This window comes from Eleutherodactylus coqui, chromosome 3 (genome assembly GCF_035609145.1).
Source record: "Eleutherodactylus coqui strain aEleCoq1 chromosome 3, aEleCoq1.hap1, whole genome shotgun sequence".
Classification (NCBI taxonomy): Eukaryota; Metazoa; Chordata; class Amphibia; order Anura; family Eleutherodactylidae; genus Eleutherodactylus; species Eleutherodactylus coqui.
In genome coordinates this window covers 219,910,443-219,931,043 of record NC_089839.1, presented here as the reverse complement: position 1 = coordinate 219,931,043, position 20,601 = coordinate 219,910,443, and the positions used below count along the sequence as shown (strand labels likewise).

General features: G+C 45.1%; 1 protein-coding gene across 2 annotated transcripts in view; it reads right to left on the bottom strand.

Moving 5' to 3' along the window:
• FBLN2 (fibulin 2) overlaps nucleotides 1–20,601 on the bottom strand; it is a 48,313-nt gene that overhangs the window by 16,989 nt on the left and 10,723 nt on the right. For both annotated transcript variants that reach the window (XM_066596944.1, XM_066596943.1), the window contains one exon: nucleotides 7,917–8,022. In XM_066596944.1, coding sequence (XP_066453041.1) covers nucleotides 7,917–8,022 — 106 coding nt within the window. The remainder of the gene's footprint in view (nucleotides 1–7,916; nucleotides 8,023–20,601) is intronic.

Sequence of the window (20,601 nt, the reverse complement as noted above, 5' to 3'; positions counted from 1 at the left end):
TTCCATCTCAGCAGTTCAGTAGTTGCTGCCAAGGAAAGTGCGAGACAACACAAGACCTCAGCCAATCGCCATCCCTCCGACATTACACAAACCTCAGGACTGCGGAGACGTCACACAATATTATTCTGTTGTCCTTGTTACTTCTGCTCGTAGCGCTCAGCGCTTTTCTGCAATCCGGTCATGTTTACGCAGCGCTGTCACCGTTTTGAGATGTTTGGGTCACGTGTAGAGCCGGCCGCCATGATTTGTCATAAGTACAATATCCAAAGAGATAATCTACTGGGTCAGGACATGGTAGCACCGCCGGAACAGCTACTTATTAACCCTTTAGTGAAGTAGCCTATTTTGGTCCTAAGGACACAACGTTTTTTGGGAGATTTTCGTCTTCATATTTCAAAAGCCAGAACTTTTCTATTTCTCTGCCGACATGGCCGTACGAGGGCTTGATTTTTGTGTGATGAGCTGTAGTTTTTTTTGGCACCATTTTTGGTAATTTTTTTGGACGGTGGGGAGAGAAAAAACATCAATTCTGCCAGTTTTTTTTTTTACAGCATTAGGACTTATTCACATATACGCCACATTTTTACACCTGACTGTATATACGCGGCCATCTTGGTTTCCAATGCATTGGTTCACACAGAATTATGATTATATGGCGTGTAAAAGCGTTGACCCGCTGAAAATAGAGCATACATGATCCATAGTTCTGGAACTATCTTTTGGCTAATATATGCCGGCGGGTCCCATAGACTTCTTTGGGAGCAGGGGAAAAAAGGGAGAGGGAGTCATTACAGGTTCCTTTATATAGGCACTGGAAGGCATCCCGAGGATTTTTGCAGAGCGGGGGTTGTCCAGGGTGCAGCTATTTTCTTGCTAAAAATGACGCTCACAGTCGTGTGAATGGGCGAGAAAGCGCTGGCCAGGATCGTGGAAAAACGCCCATTCACGCGGTTTTACGCTGCCAGCGGCCAAACGTAAAAGCGCCTATGCTCGTGTGAACGAACCTTTAAACGTAGCATGAATTACGTGATTTTTTTTTTATAAAACAGTTCGATTACAACACCTCCAAAATTGTGTGTATATATATATATATATTAGACTTTTCTACTTTTGCACAATAAAAAGCTCTTTTTTGTGTAAAACATATATTTTTTTGCATTGCTGCCTTCATAGTCCCATAACAGCTCTGTGAATGCGTGTTTTTTGTATGACAAGCTGTAGTTTTCAGTGGTGCCATTTTGGAGTACATATGGCTTTTTTGGCCATTTTTTAGTTTCAAGTAACTTTTATTCGAGAAGCACATAGTGAAAAGTATATCATTTTACAGCGTAGATCCCCTCGCAGGGGGTTTACCTGTTAAGGTTACATTCTATATGACAATACAATATTTGTACAAATATTCTAGATATAGCTTTTCTCTTGTAATCTCCTTCTTTATTAATTTCTAGAATTGTTTATTTGGTCTAGAGATTTCGATATTTACCAAAATAAACTTTTTCAATATTAACAATAAAGAAAACAAAGAAATTAAACTAAATTCGTACAAGGTCGTCTTTTTCTTAGGACTCTTTTCTTGAAATAAGATAACTTGTTTACTTCACTCGGCTTATCTTTATGTATATATATCAGAGTGTAAGCTCTCACCTACGACCTGAAGGTTGCAAGTTCAATCAATGCATGATTCAGGTAGCCGGCTCAAGGTTGACTTAGCCTTCCATTCTTCTGAGGTCGGTAAAATGGGAACCCAGCTTGGTGGGGGGTAATAAGTAATAATTACCTGAAAGTGCTGTGGAATAAGTTGGCGCTATACAAATACCAAGATTTATATATACACTACCGTTCAAAAGTTTGGGGTCACCCAAACAATTTTGTGTTTTCCATGAAAAGTCACACTTATTCACCACCATGCGTTGTGAAATGAATAGAAAATAGAGTCAAGACATTGACAAGGTTAGAAATAATGATTTGTATTTGAAATAACATTGTTTTTACATCAAACTTTGCTTTCGTCAAAGAATCCTCCTTTTGCAGCAATTACAGCATTGCACACCTTTGACATTCTAGCTGTTAATTTGTTGAGGTAAGCTTGAGAAATTGCACCCCACGCTTCTAGAAGCATCTCCCACAAGTTGGATTGGTTGGATGGGCACTTCTGGCGTACCATACGGTCAAGCTGCTCCCACAACAGCTCAATGGGGTTCAGATCTGGTGACTGCGCTGGCCACTCCATTACCGATAGAATACCAGCTGCCTGCTTCTGCTGTAAATAGTTCTTGCACAATTTGGAGGTGTGTTTAGGGTCATTGTCCTGTTGTAGGATGAAATTGGTTCCAATCAAGCGCTGTCCACTGGGTATGGCATGGCGTTGCAAAATGGAGTGATAGCCTTCCTTATTCAGAATCCCTTTTACCCTGTACAAATCTCCCACCTTACCAGCACCAAAGCAACCCCAGACCATCACATTACCTCCACCATGCTTAACAGATGGCGTCAGGCATTCTTCCAGCATCTTTTCATTTGTTCTGCGTCTCACAAACGTTCTTCTTTGTGATCCAAACACCTCAAACTTGGATTCATCCGTCCACAACCCTTTTTTCCAGTCTTCCTCTGTCCAATGTCTGTGTTCTTTTGCCCATCTTAATCTTTTTCTTTTATTGGCCAGTCTCAGATATGGCTTTTTCTTTGCCACTCTGCCCTGAAGCCCAAAATCCCGCAGCCGCCACTTCACTGTAGATGTTGACACTGGTGTTTTGCGGGTACTATTTAATGAAGATGCCAGTTGGGTACCTGTGAGGCGTCTGTTTCTCAAACTAGAGACTCTAATGTGCTTATCTTCTTGCTTAGTTGTGCAACGCGGCCTCCCACTTCTTTTTCTACTCTGGTTAGAGCCTGTTTGTGCTGTCCTCTGAAGGGAGTAGTACACACCGTTGTAGGAAATCTTCAATTTCTTAGCAATTTCTCGCATGGAATAGCCTTCATTTCTAAGAACAAGAATAGACTGTCGAGTTTCAGATGAAAGTTCTCTTTTTCTGGCCATTTTGAGCGTTTAATTGACCCCACAAATGTGATGCTCCAGAAACTTAATCTGCTCACAGGAAGGTCAGTTTTGTAGCTTCTGTAACGAGCTAGACTGTTTTCAGATGTGTGAACATGATTGCACAAGGGTTTTCTAATCATCAATTAGCCTTCTGAGCCAATGAGCAAACACATTGTACCATTAGAACACTGGAGTGATAGTTGCTGGAAATGGACCTCTATACACCTTTGTAGATATTGCACAAAAAACCAGACATTTGCAACTAGAATAGTCATTTACCACATTAGCAATGTATAGAGTGCATTTGTTTAAAGTTAGGACTAGTTTAAAGTTATCTTCATTGAAAAGTACAGTGCTTTTCCTTCAAAAATAAGGACATTTCAATGTGACCCCAAACTTTTGAACGGTAGTGTATATATATATATATATATATATATATATATATATATATATATATATATATGTATATATATATATGTACACACACACACATACACATACACACATATATACATATTTTTTTAAAGTTATTATTAGAGTGCTCTGGTATTTAGGTCGACTGGAGGACATGTCTGAATCCCGGAATATCTACTAGTTCTACCCAAGGTCCCCAAGCCTGCCCAAAGTTTTCTAGCGAATCTGTCCCTATGGCGTGTAGCCTCTCATATAATGCAGTTTGTGATATTCTATTCATTACGTCCTGAAAGGATAAATTCTGCTGTTTCCATTTGGCCGCAATGTGAATTCTAGTTGCCATACAGATAAATTGAATCAGTTTATGTGCTCGGTATCTAATCCCTGGTTGGCGATCTCCAAGGAGAAACACTGATGGAGATTTTTGTAGTGTGCCTATAAAGAGTCTGTGTAGCAGCCTGTGTACTTGTGACCAAAGCCTAGCTACCACTGGGCAGGTCCACCAGATATGTAGTTGGGAACCTTCTTCAGTACATCCCCTAAAACACAGGGAAGAGGAGGTTGGGTATATTTTTTGTAGTCTTGTCGGTACCAAATGGGTACGGTGCAAAATTTTTAGGGTGGTTTCCATCAACGTTACCTGATGGCTTCCCTTAGATATTGTTTCGCAACAGTGCCCCCATCATTCTAATGACATGTTGATGTCTAGATCTTTTTCCCATTTTTCCATGTAAGGTAGTTTGTAGAGATGAGCGAACGTACTCGTTTCAAGTAATTACTCGATTGAGCACCGCGATTTTCGAGTACTTCCGTAGTCGGGTGAAAAGATTCGGGGGGGCGCCGTGGGTGAGTGGGGGGTTGCAGCGGGGAGTGGGAGAGGGAGAGAGAGAGGGCTCCCCCCTGTTCCCCGCTGCTACCCTGGCGCCCCCCGAATCTTTTCACCCGACTACGGAAGTACTCGAAAATCGCGGTGCTCAATCGAGTAATTACTCGAAACAAGTACGTTCGCTCATCTCTACTAGTTTGCCTTCTTCTGTCGGGTTGTTCAGGACATTATATATCAGAGATAAAGTCCCCTTTCTCATAGGGTCTCGTAGGCATAGTCTCTCAAACATGGTTATATCCTAAGCGAAATTAACAAAAAAAAGCATTTTGGCCTTTTACTTTTTTTCTCTATAGCGTCTACTGTGCAGTGTGTTCAACTAATTGTACAGGGCATTATGGATGTGACGATACCAAATGTGTGTCTTTGAAAAAAAAACAAAAACATTTTACAGAAGGGAAAGAGTGCAAAAAAGGTTAGCTTGTTTACGTTTTGTTTTCCCATATTTTATGACCCTGTAGGGGACTTGAAATTGCATTCTTATTATCGCTCTGATTATACATTGCAGTACTTGTGCACTGCAATGCATTTTCACTTATCATAGCAATCACAGGCCATGGTAGACCCAGACACCATTGACTGGCGGCTGGTTGCAATGCCAATGCTTTGGCCCTCTGCGATTACATATGGAGCGCAGATGATATCACAGTGGGAGCGCCCCCCCTTCCTTCCGTGTGAACCTTTTACAAACCGCGATCATTGATTGTGGCATGTAAGGGGTTAACAGCAGGGATCAGCATTCTCACCGATCTCTGCTGCTGCGGTGGTAGGCTGGCTGTCAGTCACAGTCGCTGCGGATGGCGTGGGCTTAGCTTCCCAGGCGGGAAGGGGTTAAGGGGCTGGCGTCCAGCCTTATGTAAGTAACACTTGACCATTTCATAATGAAAAGTTTCGCAACTTTCTAATAGACTTTGGCTGGGATCACACCGAGATACTCGGGTCCAACTTGCATCTGACAGCACAGGGACCCCTCTCTGTGTGCCGTCCAATGTCCACGCATATAGTTCATCCATGACCGTGTCCCACCTCGCCTGTCATACGGACAGGAATACAACATGCATCAGTTTTTTCACTGAGACCATCAGTTTGCATGAAAAAAACCTCAATCTGCATAGTCCCATAGGGGCTGCAAATATGCCAGCGTGCCAAAGGCCTTTGGGGCAGATCTACTGATACAGTCTAATAGACAGTACAAACATACTACATACGGTAGTCTTGCAATGCACCACTTTTATCACAGCGACTACAGCATGCTAGAACTGTCTAGTCTAAGTTTATGCCACCTATAAATTGGCTTAGTTTACGCCAAATTTTGCACTGCAACAGGAGGGCACACGATAAGCAGAGCCGCGCTGCACCAGGAAGTTCAGGATGAACAGAGCCACGCTGCACCAAGAGGCTCAGGATGAACAGAGCCGCCCTGCACTAAAGAGGCTCAGGATGAACAGAGTTGCGCTGCACCAGGAGGATCAGAATGAACAACGCCGCGCTGCACCAGGGGCTCATGGTGTACAGAGCCGCGCTGCACCAGAAGGATCAGGATGAACAGAGACGCACTACATCAGGGGGCTCAGGGTGTACAGAGCTGTGCTGCACCAGGAGGCTCAGGATGAACAGAGCTGCGCTGCACCAGGAAGCTTTAGGATGAACAGAGCTGCGCTGCACCAGGAAGCTTTAGGATGAACAGAGCTGCGCTGCACCAGGAAGCTTTAGGATGAACAGAGCTGCGCTGCACGAGGAAGCTTTAGGATGAACAGAGCTGCGCTGCACCAGGAGGCTCAGGATGAGCAGAGCTGCGCTGCACCAGGAAGCTTTAGGATGAACAGAGCTGCGCTGCACCAGGAGGCTCAGGATGAGCAGAGCTGCGCTGCACCAGGAAGCTTTAGGATGAACAGAGCTGCGCTGCACCAGGAGGCTCAGGATGAGCAGAGCTGGACTGCACTTCTGAAATGTGTCTTTCCCTATAATACTGGTTAGGTCTCCATGTAGACTTCAGGTTGAGGTCATAGTTTTCTGCGGCTGTGGAGGAAGGTCTGTACATCTGTATTTAATCGCGGCGCGGACCCCTCCCGGGTGGAGCAGGAATCCGCTCGTCGTACAGCGTTTATAATAGACGTCACCGCGCTTAATGTGAAATTCTTACTGACAACATAATAGGCCGCGTCTGGAAGCTTTATATGTTCTGCCTATAGAAACCACAGTCACAAGGGAGGCAGGAAATACTGATATAAGAGCTAATACTCATCTATTACTACGGCAGTGAACCCTGACAGACGCCGGATTATCAGACATTCTGGATTATCGGATGGTCCTAAAAATCCTGTACTTTGTAAGAGGTCCAGGAAGACAAAATCCTGTGCTAACCTAAAACCTACTGCATTAAAAGTAAGCATCGGACTACCAGATGCCGGATTAAAGGACTTTTACTGCACATTTCATCTAATCTGTGACATGATTCTCTGTGGGTAATACGATGGAGGAACTGCAGGGTTCCATAAAAATGCAAATGGGGACATTTTAGTAAAGCGCAAATTGCGCGGTATGCTGTTGTCAGAGTTGGTCAAAAAAATAAAGAAAAATCGCGTTCATGTGTCTTAAAGTGGGAGGAGCTGTGACAAATAGGCGGAGCTAACTATATAGATTGCAGGTGGCCGTGGTCACACACTTGTTTCTTTAATTTGTTAGAATTCTCCATCTGTTCTGCAGATGCTCCACGTAGACAATAATTACCGGCCCCTCACACCGCCATCAGACGGAAACTATCTACTAGCAGAGCCCCCAGCTTTTAATGGGAGGGGCGGGCAGAGCTATGTTCCCATTGCAAACAGTGGCGAGGGGCAGAGAGGGGGCGGGAGCTCAGAGCACTAGCTCCCGGCTGACCTCCTCCACTTGCAGAGAGGGATAGTGTATATCGGCCGGGCATGAAAACCTGACCGATATACGCCTGTCTGCATAAGCCCTAACTACGTGTGGAAAAGATAGGGCAGGTCCTGTGTTTGCCTGGGTGTACAATTAACAACCGAGAAAAGAGGTAATGAAAACCAAACCACTGAAATCCTATTGATATCAGATGCTTCATTTGGTCCCGTTCATCTGAATCTGCCCTGAAACTAAATATGCCTAAATATGCGCAAATGAGCTCCCACTGTTAGGGCTCCTTCACATGAGCGTATGCGCTTTTACGTTCGCTCAGACGCGCCGTGAATTTGCATGAATGGACGATTTTCCATGATCAAGTCCTGAGCTTAATTAGCATTTTCTTATCCTGGGTGCGATGTTTTAGCAAAAAAATATGTCGCAGCCCGGAAAAGCCTTAACCCCATATACAGGTGAGACAACCCACCTGAGGCTGGTGGTGCTAATTACTTCCCATATACTTTATATTTGGGTGGAGTTACCCTTTAAGGGCCCTTTCGCACGAGCGTCATTTTAACACTCAGAGAGCCACACTAAAACAGTCGGCCATTAGTACCAATTAATAGTTTATGCAAGATAATCGCTCAAAAGCCATCTTTAGAGCGATCATCTTTGTGTGTAAAAGGGTCTTTAGAGCAGTCCAATCGCTGTACTGTGATCACCTACCTGCATTCATCGGAGGCACTGGGGGGCATGTTCTCACATTCTCCATGGTCAATGGACCACTGCTGACCGCCTGCGCAGCACGTCTCTATCAGCTCCTTAGAGGATCCTGAAGAAGAAAGAAACAGGAAACAATCATCGGATACTCGGCGCACAGCTCAGGAGGGTTTGTGCATTTTTGTTGGATATTGTACATTTTTATTGGATGAAGACCAGATGGAGCTGCGCCTCGAATTGTTCGGTGTGTACATTGTAGTAATTGGCCCAAGGCTGTAATAGGAAACTGAGCCAAGAGGCCAGAACCTGACACCTAACCTGATCTATAACCTCATGCATATTCATCGCCACGTCAATCCCTTTATGCATGTTGCATTATCTGAGGCTATCCTTAAAGGAACCACCAGACAATCATCTCTTGTATAAATCAAGTTTTTATATTAAATTAAGAATTTTTGATGATGATTTTCCAATTCTCGACATCACAATCTGTAAATCCACCATTCTCACATGAACCGCCGAGCCCAATAACAGTCTGACTCTTCCTTCTCTGTAGAGGAAACTCCCCAGCCGTCATTTCATTATCTTTACTGACAGGATTACTCTGAGAGGGAACACCTGTATACAGATAACACAGGATCCACCATTTACAAGAGGTAATGTTGCAGATCACCTCCTCCCCCTCCCTGCACAGGTCCCAGAGCATGCCCACAACAGTCTCCCATCGAAATATGTAGGTGTTGGTCACAGTTCACCTCCTGCCCTCCCTACACAGGTAACAAAGGATATCTAAGACATTCTCCTATACATTCACAGCTCCTCTTCTCTCTTCCCTACACAGGTCACAGAGCATGCCCACAACACTTTTCCATAGAAATTAAAGGGTGATGATCATGGCTCATTCTTCCTCCTCTTTCTGCACAGGTCACAGAGGATGTCCACAACACACTCTCACAGAAGTCAAATGGTGATGGTCACAGCTCACCTCCTCCCCTGCCTGCACAGGTCACAGAGGATGTCCACAAAACGGTCTCATAGAATTCAAATGGTGATGGTCATAGCTCACCACCTCCTCCTCTCATTGCGCAGGTGGCAGAGTATATCCATAACATTCTCCTCTAGAAATTTGTAGGTGATGGTCACAGCTCACCTCCTCCTATCCCTGGAAATCTCAGAGAGCATGCCCACAACACTCTCCCACAGAAGTCTGTAAATGAAAGTCATAGCTCACCTCCTCCCCCTCCTTAAAAATGTCACAGAGGACGCCACAACACTCTCACATAGAAGTCAAAGGGCGATGGTCACAGCTTCCCTCCTCCCCTTTCTGCATAGATCACAAAGTATGTCCACTATACTCTGCAACAGAAGTTTGAAGGTGATACACAGCTCCCCTGCTCTTCCCTTTTCCTCTACCTGCACAATGACCCTGCACATGTCACAGAGCATGCCCACAACACTCTCCTATAAAAGACAAAGGGTGATGGTCACAGCTCACCTCCTGCCCTCCCTAGACAGGTCACAGAGGATATCTACGACATTCTCCTATACATTCACAGCTCCTCTTCTCTCTTCCCTACACAGGTCACAGAGCATGCCCACAACACTTTTCCATAGAAATTAAAGCGTGATGATGATGATCATGGCTCATCTCTTCTTCCTCTTTCTGCACAGGTCACAGAGGATGTCCACAACACACTCTCATAGAAGTCAAATGGTGATGGCCACAGCTCACCTCCTCCCCTGCCTGCACAGGTCACAGAGGATGTCCACAACACTCTCTCACAGAAGTCAAATGGTGATGGTCACAGCTCACCTTCTCCCCTCCCTGCACAGGTCACAGAGGATGTCCACAAAATGATCTCATAAAATTCAAATGGTGATGGTCATAGCTCACCACTTCCTCCTCTCGTTGCACAGGTGGCAGAGTATATCCATAACATTCTCCTCTAGAAATTTGTAGGTGATGGTCACAGCTCACCTCCTCCTATCCCTGCAAATCTCAGGGAGCATGCCCACAACACTCTCCCTCAGAAGTCTGTAAATGAAGGTCATAGCTCACCTCCTTCCCCTCCTTACACGTCACAGAGGATGCCACAACACTCTCACATAGAAGCCAAAGGGTGATGATCACAGCTTCCCTCCTCCCCTTTCTGCATAGATCACAATGTATGTCCACAATACTCTGCAACAGAAGTTTGAAGGTGATACACAGCTCCCCTGCTCTTCCCTCTTCCTCTACATGCACAATGACCCTGCACATGTCACAGAGCATGCCCACAACACTCTCCTATAAAAGCATGCCCAAAAAAGTCTCCCGCAGAAGCCTGTAGGTAACAGTCACAGCTCTCTTCCTCCACTTACCACACAGGTCATAGAGGATGGCCACAACACTCCCCTACAGAAATCTGTTTGTGATCGTTATAGGTCACCTCCTCCCCTCCCTACACAGGCCACAGAACATACTGACAATCCTCTCCCACAGAAGCCTGTAGGTGATAGTCACAGCTCCCCTCCTCCCCTCCCTGCACAGGTCACAGAGTATACCCACATTCCTCTCTCACAGACGTCTGTAGGTGATCATCACAGGGCACCTCCTCTCTTCCCTACACAGGCCACAGAACATACCCATAACATTCTCCTATAGACGTCTGTAGGTGATAGATGCAGCTCACGTCCTTCGTTCTTTTCCTACCTGCACAATGATCTCTGATATCACAGAGCATGCCCAAAACACTCTCCCATAGAAGTCAACGAGTCATAGTCACAACTCACCTCCTTCCCTCCCTGCACAGGTCACAGACCATGCCCACAACACAATCCCATAGAAGTCAAGGACTCCCCTCCAGTCTATAGCTCTGTCCAGTAACCATTGTATACCTTCCCCTGTCTATCTATCCACACTGCAGTCCATGACCCTACCTATCACCTGTCCATCAGCCTACACATGCCCCGTATATTCTATCCATTTCTAGAACGCTTTTCCAAGTATACAGATGGAGTTATGGTGCCTAAAGGAAACACCAGAAGTCTCTGCAGAGTTTGGGGCGGCGCCGTTTTCTCTGCTTTTCTTACTTTCTATATATTTCACTACGAGATTATCTGTTCGCTGCTGTTACGTGTTTCGCTGGCGTTCTTGATTACCCAGAGGGCTCGGCGCTGCGGCCACGGTTCTGGTTTTGTTTATATTCATCTGATACATTTTTTTTCCTACTGAAGAGAAATTTAGAGGAAAAAAAATTCTGGAAGTCAGAGGCCACGAAGCCGAGGAGGGCGGAGCTCCGAAGTGTTTGTAAGAGCGAACGAGGGAATGTAAATATGAAATGAAACCGGAGGAAACAGCCGGAGCCAAGAAAAACATGGCGTCAAGCGGTCAGAATATCCGATTCACAATGACGGCCTGAAATGAGCATTCGGCTTAAGTTTTATGTAGAACGTCTGGAAAAATTAGAAGGTCCGAGGATCGGAGAAGAGTCTGCGACGTGCACGGGATTAACCCCTCAATGCCAGGAATGATGTGCTTATATGCAGAAGCCTGTCAGAAGTGCCCAACAGTTGTTCCAGCAGTTATCGGTCCTGTGCTTTTACACGGGAGGATCATCGCTCCGTGAATGGAGGCGGAGCGGGCCGGGGGTCAGTCCTGCCGCCAGTCACAGTAAACAGGCCGTTGGTCATAAATGGCTGACTGTCTAGAGGAATCAGCCATATCTGTAATGTGTAGATACTGAGCGGAGAACAATAATCTAATGAATTAATCGGTCCGTCGCTGCGTGCATTTACACTGAATGTTCATCATTCAGATTTTGATGGCGATACGTGCGCAATTGTGTGCGCAAAAAAGCATCCCTCAGCCACAGTCCTGTACATTGAAATGGCTAATAAGCCTAATTAGCTTCATATGTTCGATTTTCCACGCAAATAGACAGGAAAATAGAACATGCTGCATCTTTTTTTTTTTGTACAGTAGAATTGCGCACGCAAAATACGTGGATGTGAACAAGCAATGGGTTGTATTCACTGCGTATTGCGTACATAAATACGCCCGTGTGAATCCGGCCTTATACAGCATTTCCAAAGTTACGTCACACAGCGCAATCCGCCATGGAATTTTCAACATGCATTTTGCTTCTTAAACCGCAACGGAAATTCACGGGCCCAACACATTTCTGTGCGGAGCCGCGTGAAGAAGCAACAGGTCACTTCTATTAGTCTAAGTAAAAAGGAAAACGTGAATACACCCAATTAAATGAATGGGTCCTATTTTCAGTCGATTTTCGGACCAAAAATCGGACAGAAAAAACGTTTATATGCATGTACCCCAAGGCTGGGTTCCCACGGGACGTAAATCTCGCGGAATGTCCGCAGTGGGACCGCATGGAAATTCTGCGTGATTTTCGCAGCGGAAGGCTGCGTTAAAACTTGAGCCTGTATTCCGCTGCAGAAATTCCCCCGCATGAAGAGAAGAGAGAACACAGTGGACACAACGATACAATTGACATGTCGCGGATTTGAATTCTATGTCGCATGTCAGTTTCTGCATGGCTTCTCTGCAGCGGACTGTCGGCAGCGTGTGAACGAGATTTTTTGCAAATGTCATCCACTTTGCTGCTTAGTCTCTGGTTTAAAAATGCAGGCGGAATTTCCATGTGGAAAGTTTGCACTGAAATTCCGTGGCAATTCCGCCCCGTTTGAATTCAGCCTAATTAAGATGTCCATTAGAGTCTATTATGATGCCAAAAGCTCATTTTTTTCCTTTCTCTTTTTTCCATGCTTTACACTGCAGCTCTGCTTTTAATTACTGCAGTACTGCATAATGATTCTGAAGTACAGACCCCTAATCTATACGGTTTGCTCCATGACTGAGCATGTCATCACTAACTCCTATAGCTGGGACTCTGAATGCAGACTTGTTGCTGCCAAGTTATAAACTCCGCCAACTTCCATTTGTGACCCAGTGCGCCCCCTGGCAGTGACAGCTGCACTCGGCGCCTTCTCTTTATATTTACACTGTAACTTTAGTGCACAAGGTAATTGGAATTAACCCAAGTTACCAAAATAAAGTAGAAACTTTTATCATACGACTTTACTCCATCCTGCTCCATATGTAAGAGCCGCGTCGCTGTTGGCCGTGCCAAGAGAGGCACGAAAATGTGAGTAATGAGGCCGGGAAAGAATGAGTCAGAAACGGGAGAAGCAGAAAATACGTCTGTGATTTCTATTAGGACGAGGAATTGGCTGCGGCTCGGGGTGTGATGTAAGGAGGGCCCAGGTATTCAGTCACCCCTCCCCCACGTCACACTTTATGCTTGGCATGGACCTTTTCGATCGCGAAGAAAAAGATGGCATCTATTAGTTGAGTCTGACTTCAAATAGCGCCAAAGCTTTCACATAGCAGTATGCACCAGGAATAGAACGAGTAACAGGCTGCGCACTCTGACGTTACACCAGAACCGTGCTGTACCGCCAACGCACAGAACGTTATCGCTTTCTCAGCATTTCTCTCCATCTTTCCATTCTTCTTGTTCACACTTCTCATTGCCAGGGGGCGCTGCTTATCCTTCAGACTTCTTTTATTAAATATACTATTTGTTTGCTACAATGTATCAGTCCAGAGTCAATAATTCCCACAGCTGAGGGATTGTTACACTTGTATCCAATCTAGACAATACTGTGTGAGGGGAACACGTCAGCAGCACAAATCTCTCTCCTGTCCTGATAGTTTGCTACAATGTATCAGTGCAGGTAACATGTATCAGTGTGGAGTCCAGGATGTTACAATGTATCAGTGCAGGTAACATGTATCAGTGCGGAGTCCGGGATGTTACAATGTATCAGTGCAGGTAACATGTATCAGTGTGGAGTCCGGGATGTTACAATGTATCAGTGCAGGTAACATGTATCAGTGTGGAGTCCGGGATGTTACAATGTATCAGTGCAGGTAACATGTATCAGTGTGGGGTCCGGGATGTTACAATGTATCAGTGCAGGTAACATGTATCAGTGCGGAGTTTGGGATGTTACAATGTATCAGTGCAGGTAACATGTATCAGTGTGGAGTCCAGGATGTTACAATGTATCAGTGTGGAGTCCAGGATGTTACAATGTATCAGTGTGGAGTCCAGGATGTTACAATGTATCAGTGTGGAGTCCGGATGTTACAATGTATCAGTGAAGGTGACATGTATCAGTGTGGAGTCTGGGATGTTACAATGTATCAGTGCAGGTAACATGTACCAGTGTGGAGTCCAGGATGTTACAATGTATCAGTGCAGGTAACATGTATCAGTGTGGAGTCCGGGATGTTACAATGTATCAGTGCAGGTAACATGTATCAGTGTGGAGTCCGGGATGCTACAATGTATCAGTGCAGGTAACATGTATCAGTCTGGAGTCCAGGATGTTACAATGTATCAGTGCAGGTAACATGTATCAGTGTGGAGTCCGGGATGTTACAATGTATCAGTGCAGGTAACATGTATCAGTGTGGAGTCCGGGATGTTACAGTGTATCAGTGCAGGTAACATGTATCAGTGTGGAGTCGATGATGTTACAATGTATCAGTGCAGGTAACATGTATCAGTGTGGAGTCCGGGATGTTACAATGTATCAGTGCAGGTAACATGTATCAGTGTGGAGTCCGGGATGTTACAATGTATCAGTGCAGGTAACATGTATCAGTGTGGAGTCCGGGATGTTACAATGTATCAGTGCAGGTAACATGTATCCGTGTGGAGTCTGCGATGTTACAATGTATCAGTGCAGATAACATGTATCAGTGTGGAGTCCGGGATGTTACAATGTATCAGTGCAGGTAACATGTATCAGTGTGGAGTCCGGGATGTTACAATGTATCAGTGCAGGTAACATGTATCAGCCTGGAGTCTGGGATGTTACAATGTATCAGTGCAGATAACATGTATCAGTGTGGAGTCCGGGATGTTACAATGTATCAGTGCAGGTAACATGTATCAGTGTGGAGTCCGGGATGTTACAATGTATCAGTGCAGGTAACATGTATCAGTGTGGAGTCCGGGATGTTACAATGTATCAGTGCAGGTAACATGTATCAGTGTGGAGTCCGGGATGTTACAATGTATCAGTGCAGGTAACATGTATCAGTGTGGAGTCCGGGATGTTACAATGTATCAGTGCAGGTAACATGTATCAGTGTGGAGTCCGGGATGTTACAATGTATCAGTGCAGGTAACATGTATCAGTGTGGAGTCCGGGATGTTACAATGTATCAGTGCAGGTAACATGTATCAGTGTGGAGTCCAGGATGTTACAGTGTATCAGTGCAGGTAACATGTATCAGTGTGGAGTCCGGGATGTTACAATGTATCAGTGCAGGTAACATGTATCAGCCTGGAGTCTGGGATGTTACAATGTATCAGTGCAGATAACATGTATCAGTGTGGAGTCCGGGATGTTACAATGTATCAGTGCAGGTAACATGTATCAGTCTGGAGTCCGGGATGTTACAATGTATCAGTGCAGGTAACATGTATCAGTTTGGAGTCCGGTATGTTACAATGTATCAGTGCAGGTAACATGTATCAGTGTGGAGTCCGGGATGTTACAATGTATCAGTGCAGGTAACATCTATCAGTGTGGAGTCCGGGATGTTACAATGCATCAGTGCAGGTAACATCTATCAGTGTGGAGTCCGGGATGTTACACTGTATCAGTGCAGGTAACATGTATCAGTCGGGAGTCTGGGATGTTATAATGTATCAGTGCAGATAACATGTATCAGTGTGGAGTCTGGGATGTTACAATGTATCAGTGCAGGTAACATGTATCAGTGTGGAGTCTAGGATGTTACAATGTATCAGTGCAGGTAACATGTATCAGTGTGGAGTTCGGGATGTTACAATGTATCAGTGCTGGTAACATGTATTAGTGTGGAGTCTGGGATGTTACAATGTATCAGTGCAGGTAACATGTATCAGTGTGGAGCCCAGGATGTTATAATGTATCAGTGAGGTAACATGTATCAGTGTGGAGTCCGGGATGTTACAATGTGTCAGTGCAGCTAACATGTATCAGTCGGGAGTCTGGGATGTTATAATGTATCAGTGCAGGTAACATGTATCAGTGTGGAGTCCGGGATGTTATAATGTATCAGTGCAGGTAACATGTATCAGTGTGGAGTCCAGGATGTTACAATGTATCAGTGCAGGTAACATGTATCAGTGTGGAGTCCGGGATGTTACAATGTATCAGTGCAGGTAACATGTATCAGTGTGGAGTCCGGGATGTTACAATGTATCAGTGCAGGTAACATGTATCAGTGTGGAGTCCGGGATGTTACAATGTATCAGTGCAGGTAACATGTATCAGTGTGGAGTCCGGGATGTTACAATGTATCAGTGCAGGTAACATGTATCAGTGTGGAGTCCGGGATGTTACAATGTATCAGTGCAGGTAACATGTATCAGTGTGGAGTCTGGGATGTTACAATGTATCAGTGTAGGTAACATGTATCAGTGTGGAGCCCAGGATGTTATAATGTATCAGTGAGGTAACATGTATCAGTGTGGAGTCCGGGATGTTACAATGTGTCAGTGCAGCTAACATGTATCAGTCGGGAGTCTGGGATGTTATAATGTATCAGTGCAGGTAACATGTATCAGTGTGGAGTCCGGGATGTTATAATGTATCAGTGCAGGTAACATGTATCAGTGTGGAGTCCAGGATGTTACAGTGTATCAGTGCAGGGAACATGTATCAGTGTGGAGTCCAGTATGTTACAATGTATCAGTGCAGGTAACATGTATCAGTGTGGAGTCCGGGATGTTACAATGTATCAGTGCAGGTAACATGTATCAGTGTGGAGTCTGGGATGTTACAATGTATCAGTGCAGGTAACATGTATCAGTGTGGAGTCCGGGATGTTACAATGTATCAGTGCAGGTAACATGTATCAGTGTGGAGTCCAGGATGTTACAGTGTATCAGTGCAGGTAACATGTATCAGTGTGGAGTCCGGGATGTTACAATGTATCAGTGCAGGTAACATGTATCAGCCTGGAGTCTGGGATGTTACAATGTATCAGTGCAGATAACATGTATCAGTGTGGAGTCCGGGATGTTACAATGTATCAGTGCAGGTAACATGTATCAGCCTGGAGTCTGGGATGTTACAATGTATCAGTGCAGATAACATGTATCAGTGTGGAGTCCGGGATGTTACAATGTATCAGTGCAGGTAACATGTATCAGTGTGGAGTCCGGGATGTTACAATGTATCAGTGCAGGTAACATGTATCAGTGTGGAGTCCGGGATGTTACAATGTATCAGTGCAGGTAACATGTATCAGTGTGGAGTCCGGGATGTTACAATGTATCAGTGTAGGTAACATGTATCAGTGTGGAGTCCAGGATGTTACAATGTATCAGTGCAGGTAACATGTATCCGTGTGGAGTCTGCGATGTTACAATGTATCAGTGCAGATAACATGTATCAGTGTGGAGTCCGGGATGTTACAATGTATCAGTGCAGGTAACATGTATCAGTGTGGAGTCTAGGATGTTACAATGTAACGCAGGATAACTTCCTCCCCCTCCCATTTCTTCTGCTGCCATAGAAGTCAATGGAGCTTCCTGCGTATCATGTCAAAAGATAGGTCTTTTCACGCAGTGCATAAAACCGGGACTGAAAACGGTCATGTGACTGCTATTTTTCCCAGCGTAAATATTTTACGCGGCGAAAAATGGTTCATCTGAATGAACCAATTGAAATCCAGTGCTTAGCATGGTGGCGTTTTTTTCAGTCATCTTTTTTTTTGGCTAAATACCTACATAAATACAGTCATCTAAATAAGCAATATGGGCCCGAGTTCTCAGACTGATATCGCGCTCGCCCATGGGAATCCAACCTAGTAGAAGTCTACATAGAACTTCTCGTTATGTAATGATTGAGCACAGGGCTGTACTGGCCCTTTAGGATGGGTTCACATTGGACCGAAATCCTGCGGAAATCTCCCGGAATGACCGCACAGAAATTCCGCAAGATATCTGTAGGAGAAATGCAGTTTCAAAACCCGCAGCCTTTCAACGCAGATTTTGGAGCAGCTTCGCCGGCTGCAATCTGCTGCGGCCATCTCTCCCCGTAGAGAGGAGAGAGGCTGCCGCGGAAAAGGGGCAAGAATTGACATGCCGCGGCTTTAAATTGGCATGTCAATTTCAGTGCAGCTTGGCCGCAGTGTGTGGACGAGATTTTTGCAAATCTCGGCCACTTTGCTGGTTAATTTCCGGATTAAAGCCACGGCGGAATTTCCGTGGAGAAGGTTCGCATGGAATTTCCGCGGCAATTACAGCACCTAGCCTAAGGGTGCGTTCACATGTTGCAGAAACGCTGCGATAAAACCACAGCAGAAATGTTTACTATGAAAGTGAATGAGATTCAAGCAAATCCTGTTCGAATGTAGAGAAAAAAAAACGCTGCGGATTTTCCGCTGCAGCCGTGCTGTAACTCTAACCTGCAGTTTTGACGCAGATTCCCTGCGGAAGTCCTGCAACAAATCACAGCATTCCCGCAACGTGTGAACGCACCCTTAATGAAGCAGAGTACGCGCAGCTCCGGAATATGTCACATGACTGGACTTGGACATAGATGAATTGCGCTACGCTCAGCTGAGGGAGGCAAGATTGCAGCTCTATATTAATTGTGTGAAAGGCGCCGTGGAAAGGGAGTCGTTGGATTCACGGATCCATCATTACTGCCAGGTTTACATATTTTCGGATGATTAGGGGTTATTTGCGTTTTATGTTGGAGGTGGAGGGAATGAGAAATGGTTTTCGGATGGAAGTCATTATCCGTGGCGTTTGTTGGCGACTGAACTTCTCTGGCTTTCAAGAATCTGCAACAATAATGGCAAATCGCAGTTATTAAAGGGCCACATACCCTGATAGTCCTCACCTTATAATGGGGAACAATAGATTATTTCTCCTTGTCCTCCCCAGCCTGACTGATAGGGGCACTTTCACACAGGATGGAATACTCCGCTATCAAAATCCGCACCAAAATTACGCAAGTCTAAATGATTGCTTGCAGAATTCTGCCATTTTCAGTTTGCAAATATGCAGGGATTACGCACGATACCTGTATACTCACGGCATATATGTGCATTACATCAATGGGGCCCTCTTGCGGTTTATTTTGCGTGCGTAAATACGCAGTGATTACGCACACAAAAGGAATAAGAATACACAATGAAAAGGCCAACTTTTGTTCCATGAATACGCAGTATATTCATGGACCGAAAATAAGTACACCCGTGTGAACACACCCTCAGGGCTTACTCACACGAGTGTATATCGGCTGCCGTTTTCACGGCTGGCTGATATATGCTACCATCTGATGCATTGGATTCCAATGCATCAGATCACACGTGTGTATTCCATGGCGTTAAAGCGCTCGACCAGGCACTTTAATGCAGGCAGGAAAGATAGTCCTGGGACTATCTTTCTGCCCGGAATACGTCAGCCACTGCATATGGGAGCCAATGACAGTGGCCAGAGAAGTGAGGTGGGAGGGAGTTTAGCAGCGTGACTCCCCTCTGGCTGTTTGAAATGGAAGGGGATGTGGGCATAGCTCCGCCCCCTCCCATTGCTGGCTGCAGATAAGGTAAGGGGGTAAGAGTTTAGCTTTGCCCCACCTCCTATTGTTGCAAACAGCCGGAGGGGAGGGGAGAGGAGGTGACCCGACAAGGGCGAGGGTAAGGGGAGACAGCTTAGCAGAGCTAAGCTGTCTCCCCCTGCCTGACAGCATACACACCGAGCCAATGTATCACATGGTAGAGTATATCAGCCGGCCATGAAAACGCCGTTCGACATACGCTCGTATGAATGAGTCCTCAGGCCGGTTGCACACTTGCAAGACAGTGAGTGAAAACACAGAATTAGGAAACCCATGCTTTTCAATGGTTTCCTTCACATTTGCGATGTTTTCACTCATGCAATGTCGCGTGAAAAAAATTGCGGCATGTCCTCTCTTTCTGCGCTTTTTTTCTTTTTTTTTTTACCTCCCATGTATCCTTGGGGAGCCTCCTTTCTATCGCATCACAAAGCACAAACTTGCCAAAATCACAAGCAGCAGTGATGTTTTTGAAAGAAAAAGCAGTGCTGATGCTCAAAAATCATGGGAACAAACACGATTTTGCCGCAATTTTCTTGCGGCAAAATCCCAACTGTCAGCGTGAGGGAGCCCTCAGGCTGGTTTCAGACAGACGATAAAAATCACACGATTTTCACGCAATGCGAGAGTGAGTAAAAAAGCAGAATTATGAAACCAATGATTTTCAATGATTTCCTTCACATTTGTGATGTTTTCACTCCTGCGATGTTGCGAGAAAAAAGTTGTGGCATTCCCTTTCTGTAATGTGTGATTTTTGAGTTCCCATGTTTCCCTGTGGAGCCTCCTTTTTATTGCATCACAAAACACAAACTTGCGATTTTCAGGTGATGCAATGTGTTTTTAACATTAGAGTCCTACTGACTCCCACAATAAAAAATTGTGCGATTTTATTGCACGATTGTATCGCTGGCGGCAGCGATGTGAGACTATTCTCAAGAAAAAGCATCACTGCTGCTCAAAAATCACGGGAACAGACACGTGGTTTTGACACCATAATATCGTGGCAAAATCGCCATCACCCGTGTGAAACTGGCCTAACTGCTTCTTCACACGG